At 56.9% G+C, this 26,536-nt stretch overlaps 2 protein-coding genes across 2 annotated transcripts in view; one reads left to right on the top strand and one right to left on the bottom strand.

The window, feature by feature from the left end:
- The first annotated feature begins 9 nt into the window (after positions 1-9).
- Positions 10-5,470, top strand: C5H22orf23 (chromosome 5 C22orf23 homolog). The gene is made up of 7 exons (XM_036759760.1): positions 10-234; positions 1,473-1,581; positions 1,669-1,731; positions 3,417-3,593; positions 4,275-4,415; positions 4,771-4,871; positions 4,964-5,470. Exons 2-7 carry the CDS (start codon positions 1,482-1,484, stop codon positions 5,039-5,041), a joined length of 660 nt encoding a protein of 219 aa, XP_036615655.1. The 5' UTR covers positions 10-234; positions 1,473-1,481; the 3' UTR covers positions 5,042-5,470.
- Positions 3,837-26,536, bottom strand: part of MICALL1 (MICAL like 1) — a 32,962-nt gene continuing 10,262 nt past the window's right edge. The window contains exons 4-16 of the mRNA XM_036759759.1: positions 25,920-26,014; positions 24,652-24,797; positions 23,721-24,157; positions 20,963-21,026; positions 18,927-19,294; positions 15,934-16,325; positions 12,819-12,953; positions 12,077-12,203; positions 11,599-11,689; positions 10,922-10,995; positions 10,246-10,360; positions 8,670-8,716; positions 3,837-8,093 (exon numbers count right to left, since the gene is read on the bottom strand). Coding sequence (XP_036615654.1) covers positions 7,972-8,093; positions 8,670-8,716; positions 10,246-10,360; positions 10,922-10,995; positions 11,599-11,689; positions 12,077-12,203; positions 12,819-12,953; positions 15,934-16,325; positions 18,927-19,294; positions 20,963-21,026; positions 23,721-24,157; positions 24,652-24,797; positions 25,920-26,014 — 2,213 coding nt within the window. The 3' untranslated portion in view covers positions 3,837-7,971. The remainder of the gene's footprint in view (positions 8,094-8,669; positions 8,717-10,245; positions 10,361-10,921; positions 10,996-11,598; positions 11,690-12,076; positions 12,204-12,818; positions 12,954-15,933; positions 16,326-18,926; positions 19,295-20,962; positions 21,027-23,720; positions 24,158-24,651; positions 24,798-25,919; positions 26,015-26,536) is intronic.

Here is a 26,536-nt window from a genome sequence, read left to right as displayed (position 1 = left end):
GGAACCTCTAGCTCACGGGGAGAGGAAGGGCGGAGAGAGGCCGGGGGGGGGGGGGGGTGGAGCCTGGTGCCCAGAGGGGGCGTGGGGATGCTGTTGTCTTAGCAAAGAGGAGCCGGATAGCTCTGAGCGGGGCGCGCGGCGGTGTCCTCGGCAGCCGGAGGCGGAGGCGGAAGCAGAGCCTGGAGCGCTTGGGAAGAGGGGGCTGAAACCGATCCGGTGCAGTGGCAGAGCCCGGTGCGCAGCCTTTGCAGCGGAGGCGGAGCCAGGAGTTACGAAGGGGAGGGAGAACCGGAGGAGAGGACCTGGAGGGGAGGGGCGGGCGTTGCCATGGCACCTGGTGGCACGGGGTCGGAGGCGGATACGGAAGCGCTGGTGGAAGGGGAGGGGCTTAAGGGAGGGGTCTGGATGGTGGGCAGCTAAGGAGATGCCAAAGGCGGGGCCCAGAATGTTGGTGAAGGGGCGGGGCCTGACTCCGCCGTCGCCATGGTACCGGAGGCGGAGTCGAGTGCTCGGGAAGGGAGCCTAGAGCCTGGGCAGTTGCCATGGCAGTGTGGGCGGGGCCTCAAGCAGCCGTTGCCATGGTAGCTGGAGGCGCCTGCTGGTCTGAGCCCCATGGACCGGGTGGGAGGACTGGAGCTGTCAGGAGCCGGTCCCTGGGGGAAAGGGGAAGCCCCGGGCGGGTGGCCGTGGGGAGCTTGTCCTGTGGCACCGCCCCGACAAGGTCGGCCTGTCGCGATAGTTCTGACATCATAAGCAGGAAGTTCCGTCCTTTGTGTCGCGCCTGGTCTGCTGTGGTCCTTGTCGCAGCAAGTGCAGCCTGTGCCCCGAGCTCCGGGCATCTCTGAAGAGCAGGAGATGCTTCCTATCAGGCCTGGCTTGGGAAGAGCTGAAGCTGGACTGCTAGGGGTCAGAAGCCCAGAGCTGCAAGGGACCTCAGGCCACCCCCGACTAGGAATCTCCCACCCCTACATCCAGCTCAGGCTGATCTCTGCTTGATGTAAGGGCTGCCCTAGGAAGTGGTGAGCCCCCTGTTACTGGAGGTCTTCAGAAAGTCTGAATGACTGCTTGTTCCAAACGTTGGGGAGATTTCTTCCCATTCTAGATCTATGACATTATGATCTCCTCCAACCCGATTCCGTGATAAGTGATCATCCAGCCTCCAATTTCCAGTTAGAGGGAACCTCTTCCATTTCGGAATACCTCTAATCATTAGGGGGTATGTCCTGACATCAAGCATAAATCTGCACCCATAACTCCTAGTGGTCAGACTGCCCTTTGGGGCTGAACAGAGCCAGACACCCATCAGTAGAATGACCCTAAGGACAGCTGGCATTTCCCTCTCCCAAGACCTCCAACCATCACCAGACCTGAAATGTTGCGTGCCCCGCCCCCCAGGCCTGCTTCCTAGATCTCCCCTAGCTCCTAACATTCTGGGAAGGCTAGTCCTGAAAACCTTTCTTTCCCACCCCTAGGGTTTTGCCATGGCAGCAAAGGGGAAATCAGGAGCTGTGGCCAAAGGTACCGGCTTCTGGCACTCACCCCAACCCAGCTACACCCCAGAAACCTGTCAGCTGCTGAAAGGTCAGTGGGGGGTCAGCACTGAAGGAAGGGCTGATGAGAACAGGGCCGGAAGCCCAGCTACTCTCATTTCACCTGTCTGTTTTGCAGTGATGATGGAGGAATCCAGACTCACCAACTTCCAGCAGCGGCAGCTCATGGATTCAGTGAAAAGTAATTTGAAGCCCTGATCCTCCTCCTGCCCTTTCACCACCCTCCCCACCCCTTCACTATAATGGCACAGCATTGGCTGACTGGGCACTTCTCCTTTACTGCCTAGAGATTCCTTTGGGATGGGTTGTTTGGCACCATTATATAATGTGTCATCTGTATATGGCTCATTTCCTCTAGCTATAAACTAGTCTTAGTCTTTTGGGGAGGGCGGCGCAGACTTCAACTTCCTTCCAGAGAAATCACTGGCCTAGTTTGACGGGAACATTTGGGAGAGGAATCAAGGGAGCTCACTTCCGTTGGCCTTAACTTTCTCAGTAAAGTGGGAGATGGTTCATCTGTTGAATGTTGCAGGATTGGGCTGGAGCCTTAACTTGAAAAGAGTGAGAAGTAAAGCGAGACCTGGACCAGAGAAGCTGTCCAACTCTGGAATTCTGTGGGAAATATTCCATTCCAAGGCAGTTCTCCAGAATCTGGCCCAAACCTGGCTCTCCAGACCCTTTTCTCACTGCCATCCTCTGGGGAATCCTCCTCCATAGGCTGTCCTTACATTCCATGGACATTCCTCTTCACCCCCAAGCCTTTGTCCCACTCCCCTTATCCAAATCTTGCCCATCTTCTAAGACTCCATACATATCCCACCTTTTCAGTAAAGTATTTCCAGCCTAGGCCATAGCCTTGGTCTCTCTTCTCCCCCTTCAAACACCTGTGGGCCATTCCTAAGGCTAGGTACAGGGGCTGGACCTGTAATTTCTTTGATAAATTTCCCACGTGAGGACACTCCCACTATCTTCTCCGCAGCCTTAGAGAGCTGCTGAAATCATGGAGTCATCCAGCCAGGATGTTAGAGGCTAGCTCTCTACCCACCACTCTTGGGGTTACAGATATAGAGCTCTGGGATCATTCATTCCAACCCCTTCCCAGTAAGAAACCAGGATCTGAGCCAGAGGCCTGTCTCCAAAGCTGCTACTCCCAGCATCCTTTCTTCCTTCTTAGCCCTCATATGACAGCCTCCTTCATGGTCTTGTCATGAGAGATGTCCATCTTTGGTATCTGTGGATCTGCTCCTTCCCTCCACTCGAACTCAGGGACACTGAGTCACTCATTCTTCCAGCCCACATTTACAGAGGCCCTGCTAGATGCAACACCCTGACCTAAGTGCTAGAAGCAAGACACAAAGATGTCTACATAGCCCTGCTCTCTGGGAGCTTCCAATCTAGTAGAGGGCCACAATTAAACAGGACAGACATCAGGTTAAGTGCATTACGGAGTTGCATAGTTTGGTGAATACTGCAAAGCGAGAGGGTGTTACTTCCAGGAACTCCATGGAAGCACCGGTGACTTTGTTAGGCATATCTTGGAGCTCCCCTCTCTGGAGGCTCTGGGATACAGCAAAGGCCCAGGGGCAGGGAGGCATTCCGGCATTTCTTCCCATTTGGGTGGATATTCTCCCTTCCTAAGCCCTTAGTAGATGTCATTCCTTGCGCTCCCTAGACCTTCCTTCACATACCCCTCTGCTGACCTGCACAGTACTCTGCACTCGTGGAGATCTGCCACTGGAGGTCAATCATCCCTGTTGGACAGACAGGGAAACTGAGGCTCAGGGCAGAGGCTAGGAAGTAGCCTGCCAAAGGTAGGGCTCCTGGTACCTGGGCATCGGCCTTCTTTCCATTCCGGTCTCTCCCCAGGAGGCGATGCCCTACCCTCTCACTGCAACCCAGCATCCAGCCAGAAGCCAACACCCAAGCGAGTCAACAGCTTTTGTCTCCCGCCTATCTTGGCCCCAAGACCCCACCTCCGTCCTGCTGAAGTCTGCCAGGCCAGCGAGGCCTACGCTCGAGAGCAGTTCAAGCCAAGGCCTTGTCGTAAGTGACGAAGCTGTGGGCCTGGGGGAAGTGGGCCCAGAATGAGGAGCTGAGGCGCCGCCAGCCTCTGCCCCAGCCACAGGGCACGAGTGAGGACAGATACCAACGCAGGGCATTTCCTTGAACTTGCAAAATTCTCCTTAGAAAATGAACCAGAGACCCGGGCAAGGTTTCCTACCCAACCCAACGTGGGCAGCAAAGCAGGAGGGGAAAGGGGAAAACACAAAATCCACAAAACTCACGTGTCTGAAGGAGATTTATTGGGAGAGACAGTGGTGAACTGAGCAGGGCCTGAGGGCAGTGCCAGGGCTCCGAAGCTCTCCTCTCTCCCCACCCTGCCTCAGCAGGGACAGAGGGTGCCCATCGTCCTTCCCCCCTCCCTCCCTGAGCCTGCTCCTGAGAGTGGGCCTCCCATTCCAAGTTCTGCTCTGTCCACAAAATGACCTCCTCCTGTCTCCATCACCAAAGCATCACCCAGCAATTTGGCACTGCTCGCTGCCCTATCTGTGCCCAGGTCACAGAGCCCTTCCATTTCCCTCTCTCTCCTTCCCAGAGAGAAAGATGCCCTTGAGAGTGAAAAGCCCCAAGGGAGCCTGGGCACAGGTGTGCCCACTTAGCCCAAGGATGTGTACTGTCCTCCCATCCCTCCCCCACACTTGGGTTCTTCTCGGGATCCTGCAGGAGACATAGAGAAGGAGAAAGAGCGGCTCCAAGACATATTTGCCAACGGGAAGGAAGGCACTGAGAAGAAGAAAAGAAAGCAGTCTGTTCGGCAGGCCGAGCCTCTGCCCTCGGATCCAGAGCCAGATAGATTTGAAGAATGTAAGGCACTACGAGTGTGCCCAGGGCCCATGAGGGGATCCCCACCTTCCTCCTGGGCCACCTCCAGCAAGGCACAGCCCATCTCTCACACAAGTGGCTTCTGAGGTCCCTTCCTGCTCTGAGCCTCATGCACCTTTGGCCTACTGCAGTGTCACAGCCCAGATCCTCACTCACCTTTGAGGGACTCTTGGGCCTGGGAAGTCCAAAGGCTCCAGAGAACGCAGCCTTTCCTCTCCCAGGAGGGTTATTCCTCTCCCTCCAATCAATCCAGGGCAGGGCCTTACAGACCCCCAAGAGGTGGACAGGACTCCAGCCCCATCTTCCTGTGTGTGAATGAGTCTTCCCTTCCCTTCAGTGGTGAAGGAAGTCCGTGAGAGGCAAGAGTTCCTGGCGGAGATGCAGGCCCTCGGACAAGGCAAGCAGTACCGAGGAATCATCCTTACTGAGATCTCACAGGTAGGGCCCACTAGGGATCCCAAAGCCTAGGGGCGAAGGCAGCTGCTCCAGCTCCTCTCCCCTGACTCTCCTTTGTGTCCTGCCCTCCACAGAAACTTCGGGAGATGGAGGATATCGACCAAAAGAGAAACGAGGAGCTTCAGAAGGCGCTGCCCAAAGCCTCTCCTTAAGGAACTGACCCCATCCCCAGGGCAGTAACGGCAGCCCAGATGCCAGTCATCATCAACTTGCCCCTTTGAAGCTGAGGTTCTGCGTTGGTCACCTTGCCTGCTGCGTCCTCCAAACATGCAACTGGTGAGGGCAGAGATCCCCTCTTGTTGGAGAGGCCCCACTCCCCAATGGCTGGCCAGAGCCCAAGACATTGCCCAGCCCAAACCCACCACTGCCTGTGGGGGAGGAGACCGTGGTGGCAGGGAGGTCTCATCCCATTGGCCCTATGCTATAGAGAAGCTTAGTAGGCCCATTCTTCCTGCCGGAAGCTTGGGAACCAACTCCTTTGTCTCCCCTACTTCAGGCCCTACATCTGACATCTACAAGCTGTGGGCTGGGGTCACTGTAGCCACAAGAGTGGAAGACCAATAAAACTGTCTTGGTCTGAGTCTTGGGGAAACAGCAGCTTGGTTTCTGAAGGGGGCAAGCCTCATGTTAGTGGGTTAGAATTTTAGAACCCCAGCTGCCTGGGAGCTAGGAACTAATAGCTGACCTTTGTCAGAGCTTTAAAGGTTTGCAAACATCTTCCCTACCCCATGATCACAGAAGCAGAGTCATTTAGTCAGCTTGAAGACCACCCCAAAGCAGCTGCTTACACTTTGGGGCAGCTTCCCAAAGCCAGCCAACAGCACAGCACCCGGAGCTCCTGGCTCTGTCCTCTGGGGCCAAACAAGATGGGTCTCACTGTACCTCCATAAGGCAGCCCTTGCCCTGAGTAATCAGCCTAACCAGCTTCCTCAAGGGATTTGCCTCTGCCTCAGACTCTGGGCTCTTCCCCCTCGAAGCTGCCTCCTCAGGACACGCTCCAACCAGAGCACCCCCGTGCTCTCAAGGTGGCCTACCCAGGGCTCAGCCCCTCTTCCCAAGAAGCCTGGCCTTTCTCAAGCAGCCCAAGATTACCATGGCTCTTTTGATAGCCACTGCACACAGCTGAGCAGGGAGCTAGGACACCAGCCAGGGATTCCTAGCTGTGGCAGTCCAAAGAGCGTCCTGCTGGCACACCTCCAGCAGGATGCCACAGAGAAGGCACAGCTGTCCGTCCAGACCAGGTGGGCATGGCAGGACAGGCTCTGGAGGTGGCATCTGCAGACCTCGGTTCACGTCCTGGGGGCATATGAACCTGGAGCAAGTCATGTTCTACGGAGCATCAGCTTTTCCTCTCAACTGGCTGAAGGAAATGGGAAGATGGGGGCAGAGTGGCAGTGGGGTATGAATGCCATCTTCCAGGACTAAGAGACTGGCATCTGAAGGGGTCAGACACCAGACAGTGGTGCAAGGGGTAGGTTTAAGCTGGATGTCAGGAAGCCCTTCCTCCTGCCGAGGTCTGCCAGCGGAGGCTGGAGCAGCACGCGTCAGGGATTCTCCATCAGGTTTGGATAGGATCAGACAGCCTCCAAATTCCCTTCCAATTCTGATATCCTAAAATCTTGTGTTTGAACGATCTCAGGGGTACCTCCTCGCCCCTGACTCCAGTTTCCTCCAAATCGTGCCAGTCTGAGCCTCTGGCCAACAAGGGTTGGCCTCAGGTAAAAAGAGGAAATGGTAGCCAACAGGAATGCACGTCTAGTTGATGTGGCATTGGGGCATGCCAGGCACTTGGAAGGGTGGCACAGTCAGTACAGCCATCTCAGCTCGGGATGGGGGGGAGGGGACTGAGCACCACTGAGCTCCCTCAACCACAGCTGCCCAATGGTGTGATGGGGAGTGGAGGCCAGAGGTCAAAGCAGCCTGATGGACAGATCACCAGGGGGATTCAACTGGGTGGCAAATTTAATTGGGTTCCATTTATTTTGGGGAAAAGACATCCCCAAGATAATACAGCGTGACCTTTCACTGAGCTCTATGGCCGCGCCAGCAGGGCCCTAGAGGTCACTGGGCCAGCCCAGCTGTTGAGTGAAGACGGTGGCTCTGGAGGAGCTGAGCAGGACAAGATGAGAACTTGAGAGTATAGGAGACCCTTCCCCTTCCGCAAAGGACCGGTTCTAGGGAGCTCCCCTCCCTATAACAAAGTGGAATGAACACTGCTACACCTGTGACACATGGAGACAGGTCCTTAATTAGGACCCAACTGACAGGGACTGGTGAGAGCCGGGCTCCGGCCAGGAACTCTCTGTGGGACAGGAACACGTGAAAAGGCATCAAGAGAAGGGAGAGGGAAGAGAGCTTCTGGTACTGACTGTGAAGAACCATTTCCTGTTGTCTGCCAAGATAGTGGGAAGGAATCTCCTGATAGTCCCTCCTATCCCTCCCTCTGCTGTGAGACCAATGAGGCAGTCCCCATCTGCAGGTCAGGACTGAACTTCAACCCATCTGATCATTGAATAAATGGCTCCTGCAGGGGAGGAGGTGGGGGGGGAGGTGCGTGCATGTGTGTTGTATTGCGTGGGGGAGGGACACGGACACTTCTGCCACCATGGAGGCGCTGAGCCACTGCTACCGACTGCCTCGGTCATGAGAAGCTTGGGAAGTACTGACCCTTTCTAGAAGTAGGGAGGCAGGGGTGGGGCAGAGTAAAGAAGGGGAACGGGGTGCATCCCCCAGATCTCTGACTGCTCAGTTAGTCAATAACAAATAATAACAGTTAACAACAACCATAAAAACACCACTGAATAAATAGAGTCTGCTTTCCCGCTGCTGTGCTCCCGGACACTCACAGCCATGGGAAAGGGGGGAGCTCTCTGGCCCAACTCAGCCTGAGGATGGAGACAAAGGAGAAGGCGTTGCTTGGGGACCCCCTTCCCAAGTCCTCTCACTGGTCTTGGAAGCTCCCCGGGGAAAGGAAGAGCCGCAGCTTCCGCCATCATCGGAGGGAGGGCAGCTCTGGGCCTGAACCCGGCCTGGCGCGGGGAGGCGGGCAGCAGGCAGCTGCGCATACGTCTCCATGCTGCTCTTAGCTCTTGTCCTTGGGGGACTTGCTCTTGGAATCGTGCTTGTTTCCCAACAGCTTCAGCACCTTCATGGTCTTAAATTTGCCTTTCTTCTTCATCCCAGTTTCTGCCTCCTTGTGAAACTCTGTGGGAGGGAGGGTAAAGAGGGGGCAGCTGCTACCAGTGGTGTGGACGCACACAGCTTCTCTGCCAGCTCAGTGGGCCCAGAGGGCACCACAGACCCCATCCCCATAATTAGGTGATTCTATCTGTGCTCATTCTGTATAGACTCATGTGCCTAGATATGAGGGGTAGGGGGGAAGGCACCAAGACAGCACCTACTATGCACCATGCCAGGCACTGTGCTAGTGCAACCCTGCAGGGTGGGTACTGTTACAACCTCCATCTTGTAGATAAGGAGCCTGAGGGAGACAGAGGTTAAATGCTTTGCCCAGGTAAGTGCCTGAAGCCAGATTTGAACTCCGGTCTTCCTGATTCCAGATGCAGTGTTCTCACTCAGTTGTCCCCATGCATTCACGATAGATGTATGTACATATGTGGGTGTACAGACGCAGACACACACACGCACGGCCACCAAACCCAGGGCCCTTGACTACTCAAGGGCCAGTGGGAGGCCAGGCACCAGCTTCCCCACCGAGGATGGGGAGCGAGGACCCCAGGGGTCCTGACCGGACGATGGGAGCCCCCAAGACCCACTCACCTTTCTTCCTGATCATGGCTTCCAACATTTTGTCTTCCTCTTCTTCCCTGAGATCAATAAGAACAAGACGGGGTGAGAGGAAGTCAGCGAGGGAGAAAAGGAGGTAGAATAAAACCTGCCGGGGCCTCTTCCACACGCAAAGGGCCTTTAGAGACAAAGTCTCGGCTGCGCCTCCTCAGCAGCACTGGCTGAGGGAGCAAGCAGGGGCCATGCCGATGACTTAGGGAGGGGGAAGCAGGCTCAGGGCCAGCTGCCCAGCTAGAAAGTGGAGCACAGTGTTGGAGCCAAGAGGGCCCTGACAGGGACCTTTAACCTGGGGCCCATGACCTTTTTAAGGATGGATGGATACAGAGACAGAGACAAAGAGAGAGACAGGAAGAGACAGAGAACTTTCAGTATGATCGCTTTCCCTTGTAGTCCCATGGAATGAATTTGAAAGCCTGACTCAGAAGGGGGACGTACGTGGCCTGTTTGCCAGAGGAGCCTGGGACGCTCCAAAGATGAGGAGCCCCTGATCTGGTCCAACCCCCTCGTTTTACAGAGCAAGGAACTGAGTCCTATGAAGGTGATCTATGGCTTGCCCAAGGTCACATGGTTACTCATTCAAAATATATTTTTTGTAGTTTAGCTGTTTTCAGTCGTGTCTGATTCTTCGTGACCCCACTTGGCGCAGTTTGCCATCTCCTTCTCCAGCTCACTGTACAGATGAGGAAACAGGCAAAAGGGGGTAAGTGACCAGCCCAGGGTCATGCGGCTGGGAAGCGTCTGAGGGCACATTTGAATTCAGGGTGAGGAGTCTTACGGACTTTCGGGTCTAGCGCTCTGTGCACTACGGTGCCATCTAGCGGCCTTTCAACAAATACAAACTGGCCCAAAAGTCTGAGGGCAATTTTAAGCTATTAAATCCCAGGATTTAGAACTCAACATGAACGTTCGAGGTCATATATGAGTACGACCCCTTTATTTCACAGATCAGGAAGCTGAGGAACAGTGCCCAGTATGAAGAGCCTGTGGTGGCGTTGGCTGGTCCTAGCGTCTCAAGACTACCCGGAAGTGCCCTTGCCGGTGAGTTGGGGGCCTTTGAGAAAATTCCAGGAGGCTCCTGGGAATCAGGAGCAGTGATGCCTTACTGGTCTCTGTCACTCAGCCCTTTACTCCCTGTGAGCAATGAGAGGAAGGATGTTTTCCCTCTCTGTTTGCACCATCGACTACATTCCTCAAGAAACCGTGGCCAGAATATATGAGCAAAAGGTCAAAAGATTCCAGGCGCCAATCACCCTGGTTCCCTGGGACCAGGAGGGAAACAAGAAGATGTTTTGTCATTAGGGTCTGTCTATGCCTTTCAGTAAATGCCTTTGCACCGAGCCTTTTGTCACCTCTGACTAACTAGAGGCAAGGTATACACTGGTGGGGGCTCAGGACTGTGGACCCAGAGAATTTCTTTAGCATGGAGTAGCCATCCCCAGGGGGACCCAACCTGCAGGTGCAAGTATCTGCGGGGAGAGGGGCTAACCTCCCCGCCAAAAATCACTGGGAATGGAAGCCAAGGTCTGCTCTCCCTCCCCAGCCGCCACACCTCTGCCGGTCTTCGTCCAAGCAGTTCACTATGGCGTTACGCTGCTCGATGAGGGTCACCAGCTCCTGCATGAGCACCTTCTCCCTTCCTCGATCTTCCTCTGTCCAGTCTTTATCTGCCCACAGAGGGAGGAGAGAACCACAGAAGCTCAAACCAGGAAGAGACGTCTCCAAGACCATCCACCTAACCCACACTGGAGGGAAACAGGGATCCCTCCAGCAACACCTCCCACAGGCAGTCTCTCTGGGCCTGCCCTTGGACACTTCTAGCAAGGGAGAGCTCACTATCTCCCTAAGCAGTGTGTCCTTAGGGGCAAATACCATGGGCATGGGACTTGGGGGAGGCTGGGAGGCCATGCCTGGGCCCTAGCTCTGGCCACTTGTAGGCTGTGCGACTGGACAAAACTGCCTGACTGACAAACTACATCTCCTCGGATCCCAACCCCCTCATTTCACTAGTGAGGATGCTGAGCCAAGAGGTTAGGGTCACACCACGAATAAGGATCTGAGGCAAAATTTGCACCCAGGTTTTCCTGGCTACCGAGCCCAATGCCTTCTTTACTTCCGTCCATCCTTTATCTGCCCAAGTGCCCTTTCCAGCCCAGCCCCTGCCTGCCCGGCCACAGTCTGGTCTCTGTCCAGCAGGAGATTGGCGCCAGGCCAGGGGCTCAGCGTACCTGGCTTGTTGAGAAGGCACCGAAGCTCATACTCCACATCGGCCTGGCGCTGCTCCAGATTCTGCTGCTTGAAGCTGCCGGGAAGAGAGAGAAGAGGCCGAGAGCTGGAGGGCACTCCTGGCAGCAAGACCTGACCAGGACAAGAATCTAGCAGCTGTCCTTCCTGACAAGGATGGGGGGCTGCACACACACACTATCAGGCTGGGGCCACACCCTGGCTACCCCTGTTGACACAGTTTGTCCCACCTTTCTTCTTATTCTTTGTTACAAGGAATGAGAGGCAAGCCAGGAAGTTCTGGGTTTGAATTCTGCCTCTGGCTCGTCAGTGCTCTAGGCAGTCTAAGGCTAGACGTTGCAGAGTAGTCCTCCCCGGGAGTTCCCTAGACCAAAAACAGCATAATCCAGGCCCCATCCCTATAGGGGGTCTGGCTCTCCGGGAAGCAAGTGAAGAGGATGTAACAGCAGGCAAAGAAAAATGACCAAGGGCTGCTCTCCACGTGTACGGCTGCAGCACAAATACAGAGATAGAGAGATCTCTGTGCTCGCTACCTCTGTCTCCCTCTGGGTCTCAAGGTGTTTCTGGCCTGGAAGCCCCCCCATCCTGCTCCCTCCTGGACCTGGAGCTCAGGGGACGACCCAAGGGAGCGGGAAGCAGCTGCCACCATTGGTGAACTCACACGTAGATGAGCTCCGACTCCCGCCGGACCAGCATGTGCTTCTCATGAATAAGCTTGAACCAGTCCACCAGAAGGTCATCCTCATGGCCCTCTGCAAAGGGAAACACTCGGCCTGAGCCCAGGATCCAGCCTCAAAGGCTCAGGGACGCTGCCCGTTGGGGAGGGACCCTCTCACGGAGGCTGACGCTGGAAAGCAGCTCCCGGGCCAGGGATCTGCGCAGGTGTTGATGGGCTAGCCTTGAGAGGCCTATGGATTCTGAAGGGGTGGGGAGCCTCTGGAAGCAGCCCTAACAGGCCTGGCTAGTTTCAGGAGATAACCCCACCCCAATGGGCTGGGCAGGAGCTAAGGAAAGGGAATTCTATGCTGCAGGCGAGCCTCCTTCCCTGGTGCTGGATGGAGCTCCCAGGGATGGGCTCTGGCTTCCCCTCCATCACAGCCCACTGCCCAGCCCCCCTTCCTCCTTTAAGCCCCACATACCGTTCTGCCCACTGCGGAGTTTCTCCTCCAGGGCCACCCCACGATGCTCTAGCTGGTCCAGCTGCCGCTCAATGACATCCATCTCCCCATAGAGATCCTCCTCTGGAATGTACTGGTCAGCTTGGACCTGCCCAAAAGGCCCCTGGGTGAGGACCCCAGCAGGGGCCTGTCTGCCTCCGGTGGGGGAAGGGGAGGGGGAAGGGGAAGGGAAATGCCCTCTTCTCTGGTCAGCCCACCATCTCTCTGGTCCCTGAGCCCTGGGAGCCAGCCACAGGCCTGAGAAAACTTGACAAGGGCAGGGCAAGCCTAGCACCTGTGACCAGCCTGCTCTAGAACACTCTGGAACAAAAGCATCTTTAATGAAAGGAGGAAGAAGAGAGGAGACTAAGTGAGAGGTGGCATGGGCCAACGGAGAGAGAGCTGGCCTCTGAGTCAGGAAGACCAGAGTTCGAATCTAGTTTCCAGCACATTTCATAGCTGGCTGCCATGAGACCCGTGTACCCGTGTATCAGCCAGCTACGGGGTTGTTGTCTCCCTCACAAATCACAGCATGGTGTCAGGCACACAGTAGGTGTTTCATAAGTGCTCTTTCATTCATCCATCCTTATATCAGGCAAGGCTTGGCTGGACGCACCCTAAGGCCAAACTCCAGGCCTGTGGCTACAATGCACATTCACAGAAGACCCTGCTAAGATGGGGGGCTGGGGAAGAGCCGAAGGCCTGTGGGGAGCCCACCTGGTACCTTTCGTTTGATGAGGGGGAAGCCGTGTCCAGGGGCAGGCGGTCGCACAGGCTTGCTTCCCTTCTGGGTCTTCCTCGTGGTTGGGGAGGACATGGGGGACGCCTTCCGATTAAAGGGGTTCTCTTTACAGGAGGACTGAAAGCAACCAGAGAGAGAAGAGTGGCTTGGAGTGAAGGGGAGACAGGCGTGGACGACCGACCAGCTAATTCAGACTTTGATTTCTGGACAGAGCTGCTGGTGTTTTTCTGACCAGGTCACTCCCCAGCTCCAGAAGCTGCAGCGGCTCCCTATCACCTCAAGGCCAATGGCAGTCTGCCCTTCACTACCAGACCCAGCCCTGTCCCCCCAGCCCAGGCCAGCCATCCTGCCCTTCTGCTGTGACTCACCCAGGACCCTGTCTCCCACCTCTGCCTCTGCCCGGGCTGACCGCCCTCACCTCACCTCCTAAGCTCAGCTCAGTGTCCACTGACTCCCCCCAAGCTGCCAGCACCTTCCCCCCAAAGGTAACTTTCATTCATCTATTTAAAGAGAACGGGCAGCGACTGTTTGATGTGGTCTTTGTATCTCCAGCACCTAACACAGAACTTGGCACACAGGAGGCAATTAATAAATGCACAGAGCGACTGCTCAAGGTCACACAGGTAGGAGAGCTGAAGGAGAAGGAGGAGGAGGAGAAAGTAGGAAAGGCAGAATTCGAATCTGGTCTTTGGTCACTCTCTGGGAGCCCCTGGGCCCCTGCCCTGCTCTGACCAGCAGTTTCTAGGTACCCCCAAGAAGACCCCCCCACACACATACCTCAGCAGTTTCTAGGCATCCCTGCTCCCTGCTCTGCCTCACCCCACCCCTTTCTGTACCTCAGCTGTTCTGGGCACCCAGGGCTACTAAGGCCCTCCTGCTGGTCCCCTGACTCCAGCCTAGAACCCCCTTCTCCCCTCCCCTCCGGCAGCACCTTGTCCCAAACTATAATTCTCCCACCTGGAGACACGCCTGGCCTCGTTTACCGCTGACCTGGGCTGTCTGAGGTTTTCCAGGCCGAGGCTTCAAAGTGAGCGCTCTCGGGGACCTCTCCCGACACACCCCTTTTCTGGGAGGGTGCCTGGCCTGGCTGGGAGGAGGGGCTCTGTGGCTGATGCAGGCCTCTGGGACTCAACAACTAGCTGCTCTGGGCCCCAGGAAAAGCCCTTTAACCCATTCCTCACTCAGTTTCCTCAACTGTGAAATGATGTAATACCAGGACCTGCCTTCCAGGGGTGTTTGGAGGATCAAATTAGACAGTGTGTGTAGAGCTCTCAGTATAGGGCCTAGCACATAGTAGGTGTTTAAATTAATCTTTCCTTCTTTCCCTTCCTTCCCTCCTTCCTTCCTTCCCTCCCTCCTCCTCCTTCCCTTCTTCCTTCCTTCCTTCCCTCCTCTCCTTCCTTCTCTCCCTCCTTCCTTCCCTCCCTCCTCTCCTTCCTTTCTTCCCTCCTTCCTTCCTTCCCTCCCTCCTCCTCCTTCCCTTCCTCCTTCCTTCCTTCCCTCCTCTCCTTCCTTCTCTCCCTCCTTCCTTCCCTCCCTCCTCTACCTCCTTCCCTCCCTCCTCTCCTTCCTTCCTTCCCTCCTTCCTTCCTTCCCTCCCTCCTCCTCCTTCCCTTCCTCCTTCCTTCCCTCCCTCCTCTCCTTCTTTCCCTCCCTCCTTCCTTCCTTCCCTCCCTCCTTCCTTCCTTCCCTCCTTCCTTCCTTCCCTCCCCTCCTTCTCTTCCTTCCCTCCCTCCCTCCTTCTCTTCCCTCCTTCCTAAAGCCAAAACTGTGGGTAAACAACCTAACCCATACTGGAGAAGGTTCCACACACAGGACTATAGAAACCCAGGCCTGGCCTGTGGAACAAGGGACTTGGGTCAGAGGCCCTGGGTTCAAATCTTATCTCTCCCCTACCCTGCAGGCCACTCTCTCTATACTCCCGTCATTACTGCCAGGGTGGCCGCTCTCTTGGGGTCACTCGGCCTCCTCCGCAGTATAAGGGGGGTGGACTCTGGCCCGCAAGGCCCCGTCCAGCCGCCAAGCAGTGAGTCTGACCCCTGGGGAAGGAGAAAGGCCCCGCCGGGGCCAGGGTCACCTCCTGCCCCACCCAGTCCCCTGGCGGCTGTCTAGGGACAGAGTCGACGCTGGCTGTGTCAATACTGTCTGAGCCCTTTCCAAGGCCGTTCAACCAGGACTAAGGATCAGGCCTTGTTCCATGTTCCCTCCAGGCTAGGGAAGGGAAGGGGAGATAGGGAGATGGGGAGGGGGAGGGGAGAGAAGAAGGGGTAGGGAGAAAAAGAGGAAGGAAGAGACAGAGAATCAGAGAGACAGAGACAGAGGGGAGAGAATAAATGGTGTAGTTGATGGAAAGCTGGGTCCTGAACTGAGCACTAAATCATATAAGCAGCGTGGGCTTCGGTCTCCTCATCTGTAAAATGCAGCGCTGACTGACCACCCTCCAGGGCCCTAAGGCCCCAGATCCCAAGCTGTGAACACCCGACCCCATCTCTAGTATAGGGAAGCTCCCTCCACTGATGCAGATAGCAGCTCTTCAGTAATGGCTAGTGTCTGAGATTTGCCGGGGGCACTGGGAGGTAAAGTGACTGGCCCAGGGTCTGACAGCCAGTTTGGTGCCAGCAGGACTAGACACTGAGCCCAGCTTTCTGACCCCTGGCCCCACCTTGGTCAGACTCGGGGGTGCTGGTGCAGCCTTGCCATGCACGTGTTCAGAGGACCTCAGAGCCTCTGCTCCCTCCTCACAGAACGGGAATCACGTTCCCTGTGCTCGGTCTCAGCACCAGCTTCCTTAGGGGCCCCCAGCCAGCAGAGCCAAGGCCCACAATGTCTAAGCTTACAATACTTGAGGGCTGACAAAGTGCTTTGCAGGGTCTCACTGGCCCCCACAAGCAGGAGAGGTGGGAGCTATCACCATCTTCATTTCGTAGATGAGAAAACTGAGGCATGGGGGGTGGGGGTGATTTTCTCATGGTCACACAGTAAGTGGCAGGGCCAGGTCTTCACCATGAGGCTCCTTGGTCAGAGCCTGGTCCAGAGTCCTGGCTGCCTTCAGGCCAGCAGCTGCCCGGGGGTGGGAGGGGACCAGAGCCAGACTCACCTTCACCTGCAGCTGCGGGGATGGGGGGCTTCTCTCTCCGACCAACAGGAGCGGGGTGGGGGCGGCCCCGATGCAGGGCTTGGCAGGCTGTGGGCCTGGCACGCCCTTGGTACGGCTGGTGCAGGGGCTGGGCGGGGCTTGGTCCAGGCAGGGCTGGGTTATCTCTCCAGAGAAGGAGAGGGAAGAGGTGGCCGAGAGGCTGGGGGGGGCCCCGGGGGCGTGGACGGTGGGCTCGGAGGAGCTCTTGGGCACTGAGGGGGGCTCCAGCTCCCCAGGGGCCGGAACAGAGCCCTCTGAGGAAAGGCTCTCCACGCTGAGGGCCGGCGACGGGGTCGAAGAGGGCGGCTCTGAGTGCGAGAGTCGAGGCCCAGGGAGGCCAGCAGGGTGCAGAGCTGTGGAGACAAGGAGAGGGGCATGAAGAGGGTGAGAAGTTTGGGTTTGGGGGCAAGTAAGGCCCACAACCTTTGGAAGGCAGCCTAACAGAGTGCCAAGAGTCCTGGATCAGGGGCCAGAGGACCTGGGTTCAAATCCTACCTCTCCTCATGCAACCTTGGGCAATCACTTCCTTGTGCCTCAGTTTCCTCATCCATAAAGTGGGGGGGGGTGTCCTCCCTGGCCTCTGAGGTCCCTTCCAGCTCTAGGCTCTATACAAAGACGGGTGCAGAAGGTCCAGCCTGCCGGCAGACGGCCTCATCTCTGGAAGGCCCCAGAAGACTAAGGGAGGGCTGGGCCTGGGGGCCTTAACCCTCCAGGACAGAGGCAGGAAGCCTCACCAGACTGCCCACGTCTTGCTCCAGGTTTGTCAACATTTCATCTGTTACTGGATATAATTTTTTAAAAACCTCGGCTTTAAAAATTCTTCCATCCCCCCACCACAACAAACTGTGTCTCCCTCCCCCTCCCCTCCACTGGTACAAGCTTTGGCAAAGAGAGTGGTGGTGTAGGAAGAGCTTGGACTAGAACAGAATGGCAGCTCCCTGAGGGCAGGGGCAGTTTCACTTCTGTCTCTGTACCTTCAGTGTATAGCCCAGTGCCTGGTACTCAGTGCTATGGACTGACTTTTAGATTCAGTTCTACCAATCAGTGACTAATAAGTAAGCATTTATTAAGGGCTCACTATGTGCCAAGCGCTGGGCTAGACCCTGAGGGTACAGAGACAGAAAAATAAAATCATCCCTGCCCTGGCGAGCTTTGATCCTCTGGGCAGAGGCAACCTTTCTCCACGGTGTGAGCAGACACCAAGGAAATACAAGGCCCATGTCTTTGTTGGGAAAGGACAGGGAGGGGCCAGTGGGGGAAACGGCTCTGACTCTGCCTAGCTGTGGGACCGAGGGCAAAGTGTGTCAGAGCCCAGAGACTGAGCCTCCTCATGTGGAAAATGGACAGAGCCATCACTGTGGGGAGGAAAGGGCCAGGTCAACTCCAGGGAGGGGTGTGGGGTGTGTGTGTGTGTGTGTGTGTGTGTGTGTGTGTGTGTGAGAGAGAGAGAGAGAGAGAGAGAGAGAGAGACAAGACAGAGAGACAGAGACAAGACAGAGACAGAGACGGGGGCGGGGGGTGGAGGACGAAGGGAAAGAGATGTTTTGCTGGTCAGTCCTTGTTCAGTCGTGTCTGACTCTTCATGACCCCATTTGGGAATTTTCTTGGTAAAGATACTGGAGTGGTTTTTGCCATTTCCTTCTCCAGCTCATTTTACAGATGAGGAAACTGAGGCAAACAGGGCTAAGTGACTTGCCCAGGGTCACACAGCTAGTAAGTGTCTGAGGCCGGATTTGAACTCAGGTGGATAAGAGGGAAATCCACAGAAACGGAGATAGAGACAGGAGGAAGGGAGGGAAGTATATGAAAACATCTACATAACAACACTAAGAGATGGGGGCCCGGGGAGGGGCATTCTCGACAAGGCCTCACAGGGCCTCAAGGCCAATGTACGGGGCAGAATGTATTGAATTCCTTCTGCCATGGACCACTCAGTCTCTGCTTGGAGGCACCTAGTGATGGGGAACCTCAATACCTTTCCCAGAACAGTGCCCTGCACTCTCACAGCTCCGGTTACAAGGATTTCTTCCCCTTCCATTGACTTCGAGCCTGCCCTCATGCAGCTTTCCCTCACTGCCCCCAGTCTGGCCCTCTGGACTAAGCCCTTTGTCTTTTAGTGACTCTGCTGTAGGAAGAAATGAACCGTTCCCAAACCAAATGAGCTTTGAAGGAGCTGGGCTTGGAGATGACGCACGCTACCCAGCTGCTTTCTCTCACCAGGATGGACAGGAGGGGAGGTGTGAATGACTGGACCATGCTCTATTAGATAAGTGTCACCTAAGGCAGCAAGGAGAAGCTGCTGAGGACTCCCCTGGGGGAAGGATCTCCCCAGACTACTCAGAAGCACACTGGTCACAACGGGCAGCCACAGAATGGAGCCGTGGACTGGCCACACTGAGGGGCCATGGCGATGGAGCCCCAGACTGGCCACACTGGGCATCCAGGGGGATGGAGCCCTGGACTGACTACACCAGGGAACCATGGAGATGGAGCCCTGGACTGGCCACAGCAGGTGACCACAGGGACTGAGTCATAGACTGGCCACACTGGGCAGCCAGGGGGAACAGAGCCCCAAATTGGCCATGACAGGAAGCCACAAGGAAGGAGCCCCAGACCAGCTACTCTGAGCAACCAAGGGGACAGAGCCCCAGACCAGCCAAGCCAGGTGACCACAGGGACAGAGCCCCAGACCAGCCATGCCGAGTGGCCACAGGGATGGAGCCCCAGATCAGCCACACCGGGCAGCCACAAGGAAGGAGTTCCAGACCAGCCAAGCCAGGGGACCACGAGGACAGAGCCCCAGACAAGGGAAGGGAACAGGGCCTGGCTCACAAACCCCAGGACCTGCCAAGGCTCAAGCTCTCACTTCCAGCCAGCTCAGGAGACAGAGCCCAGAAGGCCACAACCAACGGAAAGCAGGAGGGCCCAGGGCAGAGAGAAGGGGAGGGACTCACCGAGGGGGGAGGAGCTGGGTGCTCTTGGAGCCGGCCGCTTCTTGGTGCGGGGGCTACTGGTGGGGGTGATGCCATACCAGGGATGCAGAGTCTTGGGGGTCTGCTCCACGGAGGCTGGGGCAGGCGGGGCTGCCGCTTCTTCGTCCTCCTCCTCATCCTCAAAAGGGTTGTAGGACTTGGGCTCTCGCGTGGCTGGCCGGCTCTCCGGCTCCACAGCTGAGCTTGACTCTGCTCGGCTCTCATCTTCCTCGGCAGACCGTGAGGGCGTCTCTGGGCGGCTGCCAGGTGGGAGCGGGGCTGGCTTCTTCTTGGGCTCCGTCTGCACCAGGGTGATCCATGGCGGGTCCTTCTTCTTGGGGGTGGCAGCTCTGGTGGGAAGCAGAAATCCATCCATCCATCAACCAACAAAAGACCTACTATGTGCCAGCCACTAGAACTACAAAGACCAAAACAAGAGATATGGTCTCTGCCCCTCAGGAGCTTACATTCTGTTTGGAGACACGTCAATAAATACACACAGAGTCTACAAGTGGCATCACGGGGTTGATCCACAAAGACCTGGGTACAAGTTCCACCTCTGCCATACACAGGCTGTGTGACCCTGGGCAAGTCACTTAACTCCTCACTCTAGACAACTCTCTAAGACTATTACATCATAAGAAGGCACCGACTTGCTTTGACACAATGGAGCTTCTCACCTGGGATACCAAAGGCAACACAGACCCAGCCCTTACCCCATCTAGAACAGACACAAAATGAATACAGGCTGGTTTTGAAAGGATGGGTGCTAATTAGTAGCCTGGGTGATGATGAGGGGATCAGGAAAGCTGTGGATCTGCGTCTCGAAGGAAACCAAGGAATATGAGGTAGAGGGAGGAAGGAGAGCCTGGGGGCCAGACTTGGCAAAGGCATGGGCAGTGGGAGATAAGCGTATGAGTGAGGAAGACTGAGGAGGCCAGCCTGGCCTGAAGAGGAGCAATGTCCAGGGAGGACGGCAAGCCAGACGGGGCCAAACAGAGGCAGGGAGGCAGAAGTACAGGAACAATGAGGCAACTAAGGGGAGGAAGAAGGAAGGGAGGAGGCTCTCCTAGCAGCCTCCCAGAGGCCTCCGGGGGCAGCTGGCCCAACCAGGACCAAAGGAGGAGTTCTCCCTGACAAACAGCTGGCCAGCCTTGGTCTGGGGATGCGTGGACTTCTCACTGGCAGGAAGCTTTTCCTAACCAAAATGGAAATCGGGCCCTTTGTACCTTCCACCCATTGCCCTGGCTCCCTCCTCTGGGCCTCGCAGAACCAGTGGAATGCCACCTCCTCAGGACGTCCCTTCACATGCTCAAAGGCAGCTGTCCCAAGTCCTTCCTGAGTCTAAGCCCCACCAGTCCCTTGGACCATAGTGCCCAGCTCCACCCCAGGCCAGCCTCCGCTGGACCCTGTCCCACTGGGGAAGCCTTTCAAGGAGGCCCCGTCACCAGCTGGTCCTTCCTCCCTTTTCACATCTCTGACCCTGGCCAGTCAATAACCCTCTTGTTTCATCAGCATGGGCACACCCACCCCTCCCTGCTGACACAGCCTGAAACCCCTCCATATTTTCAGGTGGTGCTGGGGGCCAACCTTCCAGGGATGAGCCTCATTCAGGTCGAGTCCCACTGGTCCTCGGCCAGCAGGGTCCACCACTGTGCCCCTACCCCGAGCCCTTCTGGTCTCCTAAAATCTGCTGGCTAGAGCTTGTACCTGGATGCTGGAGCAGGGGTCACCAGTCAGGCCCAGCAGCAGGGCACCGGGGTGCAGCAAAGGAGGCCCTTCCCAGCCTGGTTTCTTCCCCAATAAGCCTGTCTCTTGAAGAGACATGAGAAGGAAATGCTCCCAGGCTCCTTTCTCCTTTCTTGACTCTCTTAAAGATGTAAGATGTTCCTTGGTAGCCATGCTCTATCTCTTCCAGTCCCCCAGTTCTGAAGGGGTGAAGGGCTCAGGGCAGCCCGCTAAGGGACTGGTCCCCCTCATCGGTCAATCGCTTGGGGGGGGTGGGCTGGAGAACATACCGCTCTGAGGCCTTGGGTGTCCCTCTTGGTTTGGGGACCGGGGGGCCGGATTCATGCACCCTTCCTAGGTGGAAAGTAAGAAAAAGACAGGTGTTCATTGGTAGTAGTGAGTGGCCCCCCACCCCAGTGGCCAAGAAGCCTGTATTTCCTGGAGTGAGGGACTCTCTCCCCTGTGAGGTCACAGGCTTCTATCCCTATAGCAACTTCCCAGTCTGATAAGGATGGAAGCCCCACCCCCCGCCCAAGTTACAGCATGACTGGATAAGCCACCTTTCCACTGGAAGCTGAAATGAAGATATGTCACCCAGAGACTGGGGATACCTGCAAACCTCATCTACACTGCACATGAGAAATGAAATCTAGGTCCCAGGCACCCAGAGGCATCCGCTTTTAGCCCACCCTCTCCCCTCCCAGGTCTAAACAGAAGCACTGGGGATTTGGTGTCCCAGTTCAGCTCCCAGAGGAGGGAGGGAGGCCGACTGAGTGTGCTGCACTCCAGCTCCCCTGCCTCGGAAGAGGAGGGTACCAGCTACGATGCTCCCCCACTCTGGCCACCAGAGCGGACTGGCTGGCCTGCATCAGTGGGAAGGACATGGGAAAGAGCTCCATCAGCCAAGATCCCATAACACCGCTAAGGCAGAAGGCCTGCAACTGCTAGGGGGCAGGGAGGTCAGAGGAAGTACCGTGCCCAGGGGAACGAGCCCAGGCTCCGAGACTGAACATCCGGTGCAACCCCCTTACTCTGGAGATGGAAGAGAGGCAAGCGACCCCAGGTCACATGGAGCCAGCATGAGAACTCAGGCACTTCAGGACAAGTCCGGCTCTTTCCACCACCACATCTGCCGACGCTATGACCCAGTGGACCAAGGCCAGAGCCCTGGGTTCAAGTCCTGTCTCTTGTCACACTGACTCAGGGGCCCTAGACATGTTAATTAACATCTCAGTCTCCCCAGCACCCTCCTGTGTCTACCCATCACAGGGCAGGTGCCCGAGGGCAGCTGTGATCTCCCAACATCAATGAAATCAAAGGCCTCCAAGAAAAAGAAAAAGACCAGCCAGGGGCAGGGTGTTAGCTCCCAGCAACCCCAAAGAAAAGGCGTTATCGGAATCATGGCCGGGGAGCGACGGGATCGGAGGCCAGCTGCTAAAAACACAGAAGAGGGTGGATGCCCAGGCTTTCTGAGCTTGTCAAGCCCCTGGCTCTTGGCCGTCACTCCTAGTCCTGGCCCAGGGGGAGGGCTGGAGAAGAGCAGGGAGAGGGGGTCTGTGCTGGCCTGTCCACAAAGATGGTCGAGGGGGAGTGAGCTGGGGGCCAGGAGCCACCCCGCCACCGCCCACTCTCAGGGTCCTCGTGGCAGAGGAAGGGGCTGGATGAGGTGGCCTTTCCAGTCCGAAATCTATGAGCCTGTGAGCCTCCCTGGGCGACCTGGGGCAAATCACAGCTCTTGGACTTGCGTTTCATTTCCCTGCACCTTGGTTTCCCTATCTACAAAATGAGGGGGTTGGGCCTAGTCTCTGAGGCTCCTTCTAGCTCTAAGCTTTTAATCTCCCTGTGCCTCAGTTTCCCTATCTGTAAGATGGGGGTGGAGGGGATTGGCTCATTCATTCAACAAACCTTTATTTATTTAGGAGCTACTCTGAGCAGCCCACTGGGAATACCGAGACCCAGGGAAACAGAGCATAACATTCTCCAGGGAGATACAGCCAGTGTACACACAAGTAAATACAGGCTGTGTGCAAAGTGATACAGAATAATTCAGGGGAAGGGTTAACTGAAGGCATCTGGGCCTGGCTTCTGGAAGACCCGAGTTCAAATCCTGTCTCTGACACTCACTAGCTATGACCCAGGGCCTGTCTGCCTCAGGGCTGGACTATGGAGCCTGAGGCCCCTTCTGGCCCTCTCTCTATGTCACGGAACCTCCCCAGCCTCATAAAGAAGGGGGCCTAGAAGGCATCGGAGGTTTCTTCCAGCCCTAGACCTGGGCCCACTCAGGTGGCCACTGGCTTTGACCTCCAACTTGGAAACAGACAGGGCCATCCGGCCATAGACCAGCCATCACCCAAGAGTCCACCAGGGGGTGCCAAAGCCGCCCATGGCGGCAGGGCCATGGCAGGCAGGGCTGACCATGCGCATATGGTGTTTCTCCCCAGAGGAGACTGGAGGCCAGAAAGGAGGGGAGATGGAGGAGAGAGAAAGAAGGAAGGAGGAGAGACAGAGGAGAGAAGAGGGGAAGAGAAAGGCAAAACGAGAGACAAGGGAAGAGGAAAAGAAAGGAAGAGAGAGATGGGGGCAGGGAGGAAGGAGAGAGGGAATGGGGGAGGAGCAGTGGAGAGAGAGGGGAGGGGAAGGGAGGAGAGCCAGCCCGCATCAGACCGACCTGAGGCCCCATTGGCTCCCTGTCTGGCCTTCGCACAACCGTCCGGGACCCCAGGCTGGAGCTGAGCTGCTGCCCTCGTCAATGAGCCCGAGGGTCTTGGCCCGTCCCCCTGCCCTCCAACCCCCCATGTGACACCTAGATCCTGAGGAGACTCCCACGGCCCAGAACCCTAACCAACCAACCAGCACTCTGAAGAGCCCAGTGCCACGAGGCACACAATCTGACCCCATGGCTCTGGACAAACCCCTTCCTCGGTTTCTCAGTCAGTGGAGTGGACCCTCCTGTCCTCACACTGCTGTAGAGACCAGAGGCTAGACAGAGGTCTGTAAGATGCTTTGCATAAAGGTCACTGGGCACATGCCCAGATGGCATCCACTCACCGTTTACCAGGTAGCCGCCCTGCTCTCCAGGGCTTTCCCCCTGCACACTGGAGCGGGGCCGAGGGACAGGCTGGGGGCTGGCAGATGAGGCCGATGTCTCCGAGGCTTTCCTCGGGGCGGGGGTTGGCCGGCCCGCCGGCGGAGAAGCCAGCTCCTGCGGCTTGCTGGGGAGCGGGGGTTTGGACTGAGGCAAGGACTCAGAGCTAGGCTTCAGATCCCCTGGGTCCCTCCTGGAGACAGCAGGATCTCCATCTTCATCCACGCCAGCGGCCTCTGGCCCGTCTGCCACCTTTGGGTAATGCGGGGCTGCTCTGGGCCTGCTCTCTGTCCGCCCCAGGGGACCCAATCTGCCCCGGTGCTGGGTGCACACAAACGTGCCTGCCTCCGGCCCATTCTTGTAGGCTCCAGGAAGCAGGGTGCTGGAGCACTCCTTACATCTGTGGGAGAGAGACCCCAGTGAGCCAGGGGAGTGTCCCTGCCCCAGGAGCTGAGGAGCAAGGGCCCCGATCAGGATCAGCAATCCAAAGTTTGAAGGGGCTTCCAAGGTCATGGAGGTCTTCATTTAGTAGAGCCTGGGATCTCAGACCCAGAGCTGGAGGGAGCCTCAGAGGAGATTGGGCCCAACCCCCTCATTTTACAGATATGGAAACTGAGGCACAGGGAGATACAAGCTTAGAGCTAGGAGGAGCCTCAGAGATGAGGCCCAACCCCCTCATTTTATAGACAGGGAAACCAAGGCACAGGGAAGTGAAGTGACTTGACTGATATCACACAGCTAGTCTGGGGCAGAGTCAGGCCTTGTGCCAAAGCCTCCACCCTTAGACAAGTCACATGTAGCCTAGAACCTCTGGGGTGGTTCCAGGACAGACAGCCAGGAGACCACCCAAGCATGTGTGCTGTCCAGCCCACTGCTCCCCCCCACCCCACTCACCTGAAGCACTGGCGATGATAAAGCTTGCCCTCCACCAGGTACCGCTGCACCAGGTGGACATGCTGTTGACAGGCCGTACAGGAGCTGCTGGGGATGCCACGGGAGCCCTGCTCTGCCAGGCTTTCTGGGGCTGCCCCCTGCTCCTCCTGGGGGAAAGAGCCAGCCCCGCCCAGGTCAGAGCTCCCTCACCCACCCCCAGCCCCCCAAGGCTCAGGTCAGAGCCCCCTCGCCTGCCTCCAGCCCCGCAGGGCTCATGTCAGAGCCCCTTCACCCACCTCCAGCCCTTTTGGGGTCATGCCCCCTCACATTCAAAGTTCAGTCATTCAACAAACATGCATGGCCCTCCTCCTGGGGGCAGACAGGGAGGTGTACAGACAGTGTCTGTCCTCCTAGGGTGCAGTCTGGTGAGGGGATGAGACACCACCAGATAACTCACACGGTGCTACGGGCATCTCTGGGTGGGGAAGTAAGGGCCCCTGGGCCCGTGCTTGCGGAGGGGCAGGGCCCCACTACCGCTGCAGACCCAGGGAACTGCCTAGGGCACCAAGGAGTGAAGTGAGAATGCTATGTCCACAGCTGGAAAGTCCAGCCCTCTCACTTTACAGATGAGGAAACTGAGGCCCAGACAAAGGAAGCGGCATCCCAAAGCCAGCCTATGCCAGAGGCGGCTCTTCCTGCCTCTAAGGTGGCTGCACCACATAGGGCCTCCCGTGAGAACGAGGCTGGGAGGAACAGATGGGATGGGTCTGCAGCTGGCAGGGGACCCCTGAACTGGAGGGACGTGGCGCTAACGTGGCAGCGGGAGGCCCCCCCAAGAAGGGATGGGAGCAAAGTAAGCCCCCGCAACGGCTCCCCCCAGCAAAAGCTCAGCCTGCGGGTCTGGGAACTCATCGGAACTGTCCTAGCTGGATTTCAGGGGGATCGCTGCCTTTCCGATTCCCATCTGTGTATTTAAAAACACTGCCCTGAGAAGGGCCCAGGGCTTGGCCAGCCTGCCACTGGGTCCAGGACACAGAAGTGCTGGTTGTGGGCGGGCGCTCCTGGCCCTGACTGACTGTGCCCTTTGCCAAGCCTGCTTTTGCCCAAGAAGTGGGATTCCCCTGTGAATGTCATGTACTGAGCTCCCTGGCCCATTTGGAATAGGGGAAGTGAGGCGGATGGCCTCCCTCACCCTCAATGATCTCCCCCCATCCCCAGGGAGCCTCCTTCAAGATTCCCTCCCTCCCAAGCCCCTAGATGGCCCCGAGGAGAGGGCACCCATGACCCACCTGGACCCTGCTACCTTCAGCGTCGGTCTTGGGAGCTGCTTCAGGGGAGGGAGAGGGAGGAGCTGCTGGGTATTTCCTGGGTGGAGAGGCACTGGCTGGGGAAAGACGGAGAGAGGGAACCAGCTGCTGGCAGGGACCTCAGACTCCTGCTCATGGTGGGGGGCCAGGGGCCCCAAGTCTGGAAGTCCAGATGCACCCCCTCCTCTCCCTCCCTCTCCCTCCACCCTCAGGGAAGCACAGCAATGAAGGCCAGGGGCCTCTCACGCCTGGGGAGGGGGGTCCCCAGGGAGGGGGTGCATTGAAGAGAACAGGGTGAAGCCACACAGATAGAAGGGACTTCAGAGGCCCTTTAAGGCTGCTCTTTACAGATGAGGAAACAGGCCTAGGGAGGCCAAGTGACTGGGCCAGAGTCACACTGGGAGTGAGCACCAGAGATGAGATCTGAACCCAGGCCCCACGACAACAGAGACAGCGTTCTTCCCATGATACTTCCCGAGGTGGGAAAAGGAGACAAAACCCAAAATGAACAAAGAACTTCAAGTGATGGACATTTTGTCTGGATGTGGGTAGGGGGATTCATGCTTCAGACAGGGGACTGGACAAGACAACCTCTGACG

Source organism: Trichosurus vulpecula, chromosome 5 (assembly GCF_011100635.1).
Source record: "Trichosurus vulpecula isolate mTriVul1 chromosome 5, mTriVul1.pri, whole genome shotgun sequence".
Taxonomy (NCBI): Eukaryota; Metazoa; Chordata; class Mammalia; order Diprotodontia; family Phalangeridae; genus Trichosurus; species Trichosurus vulpecula.
The sequence above is the reverse complement of the archived record's forward strand: the minus strand, read 5'-3'. Positions and strand labels throughout refer to the sequence as shown.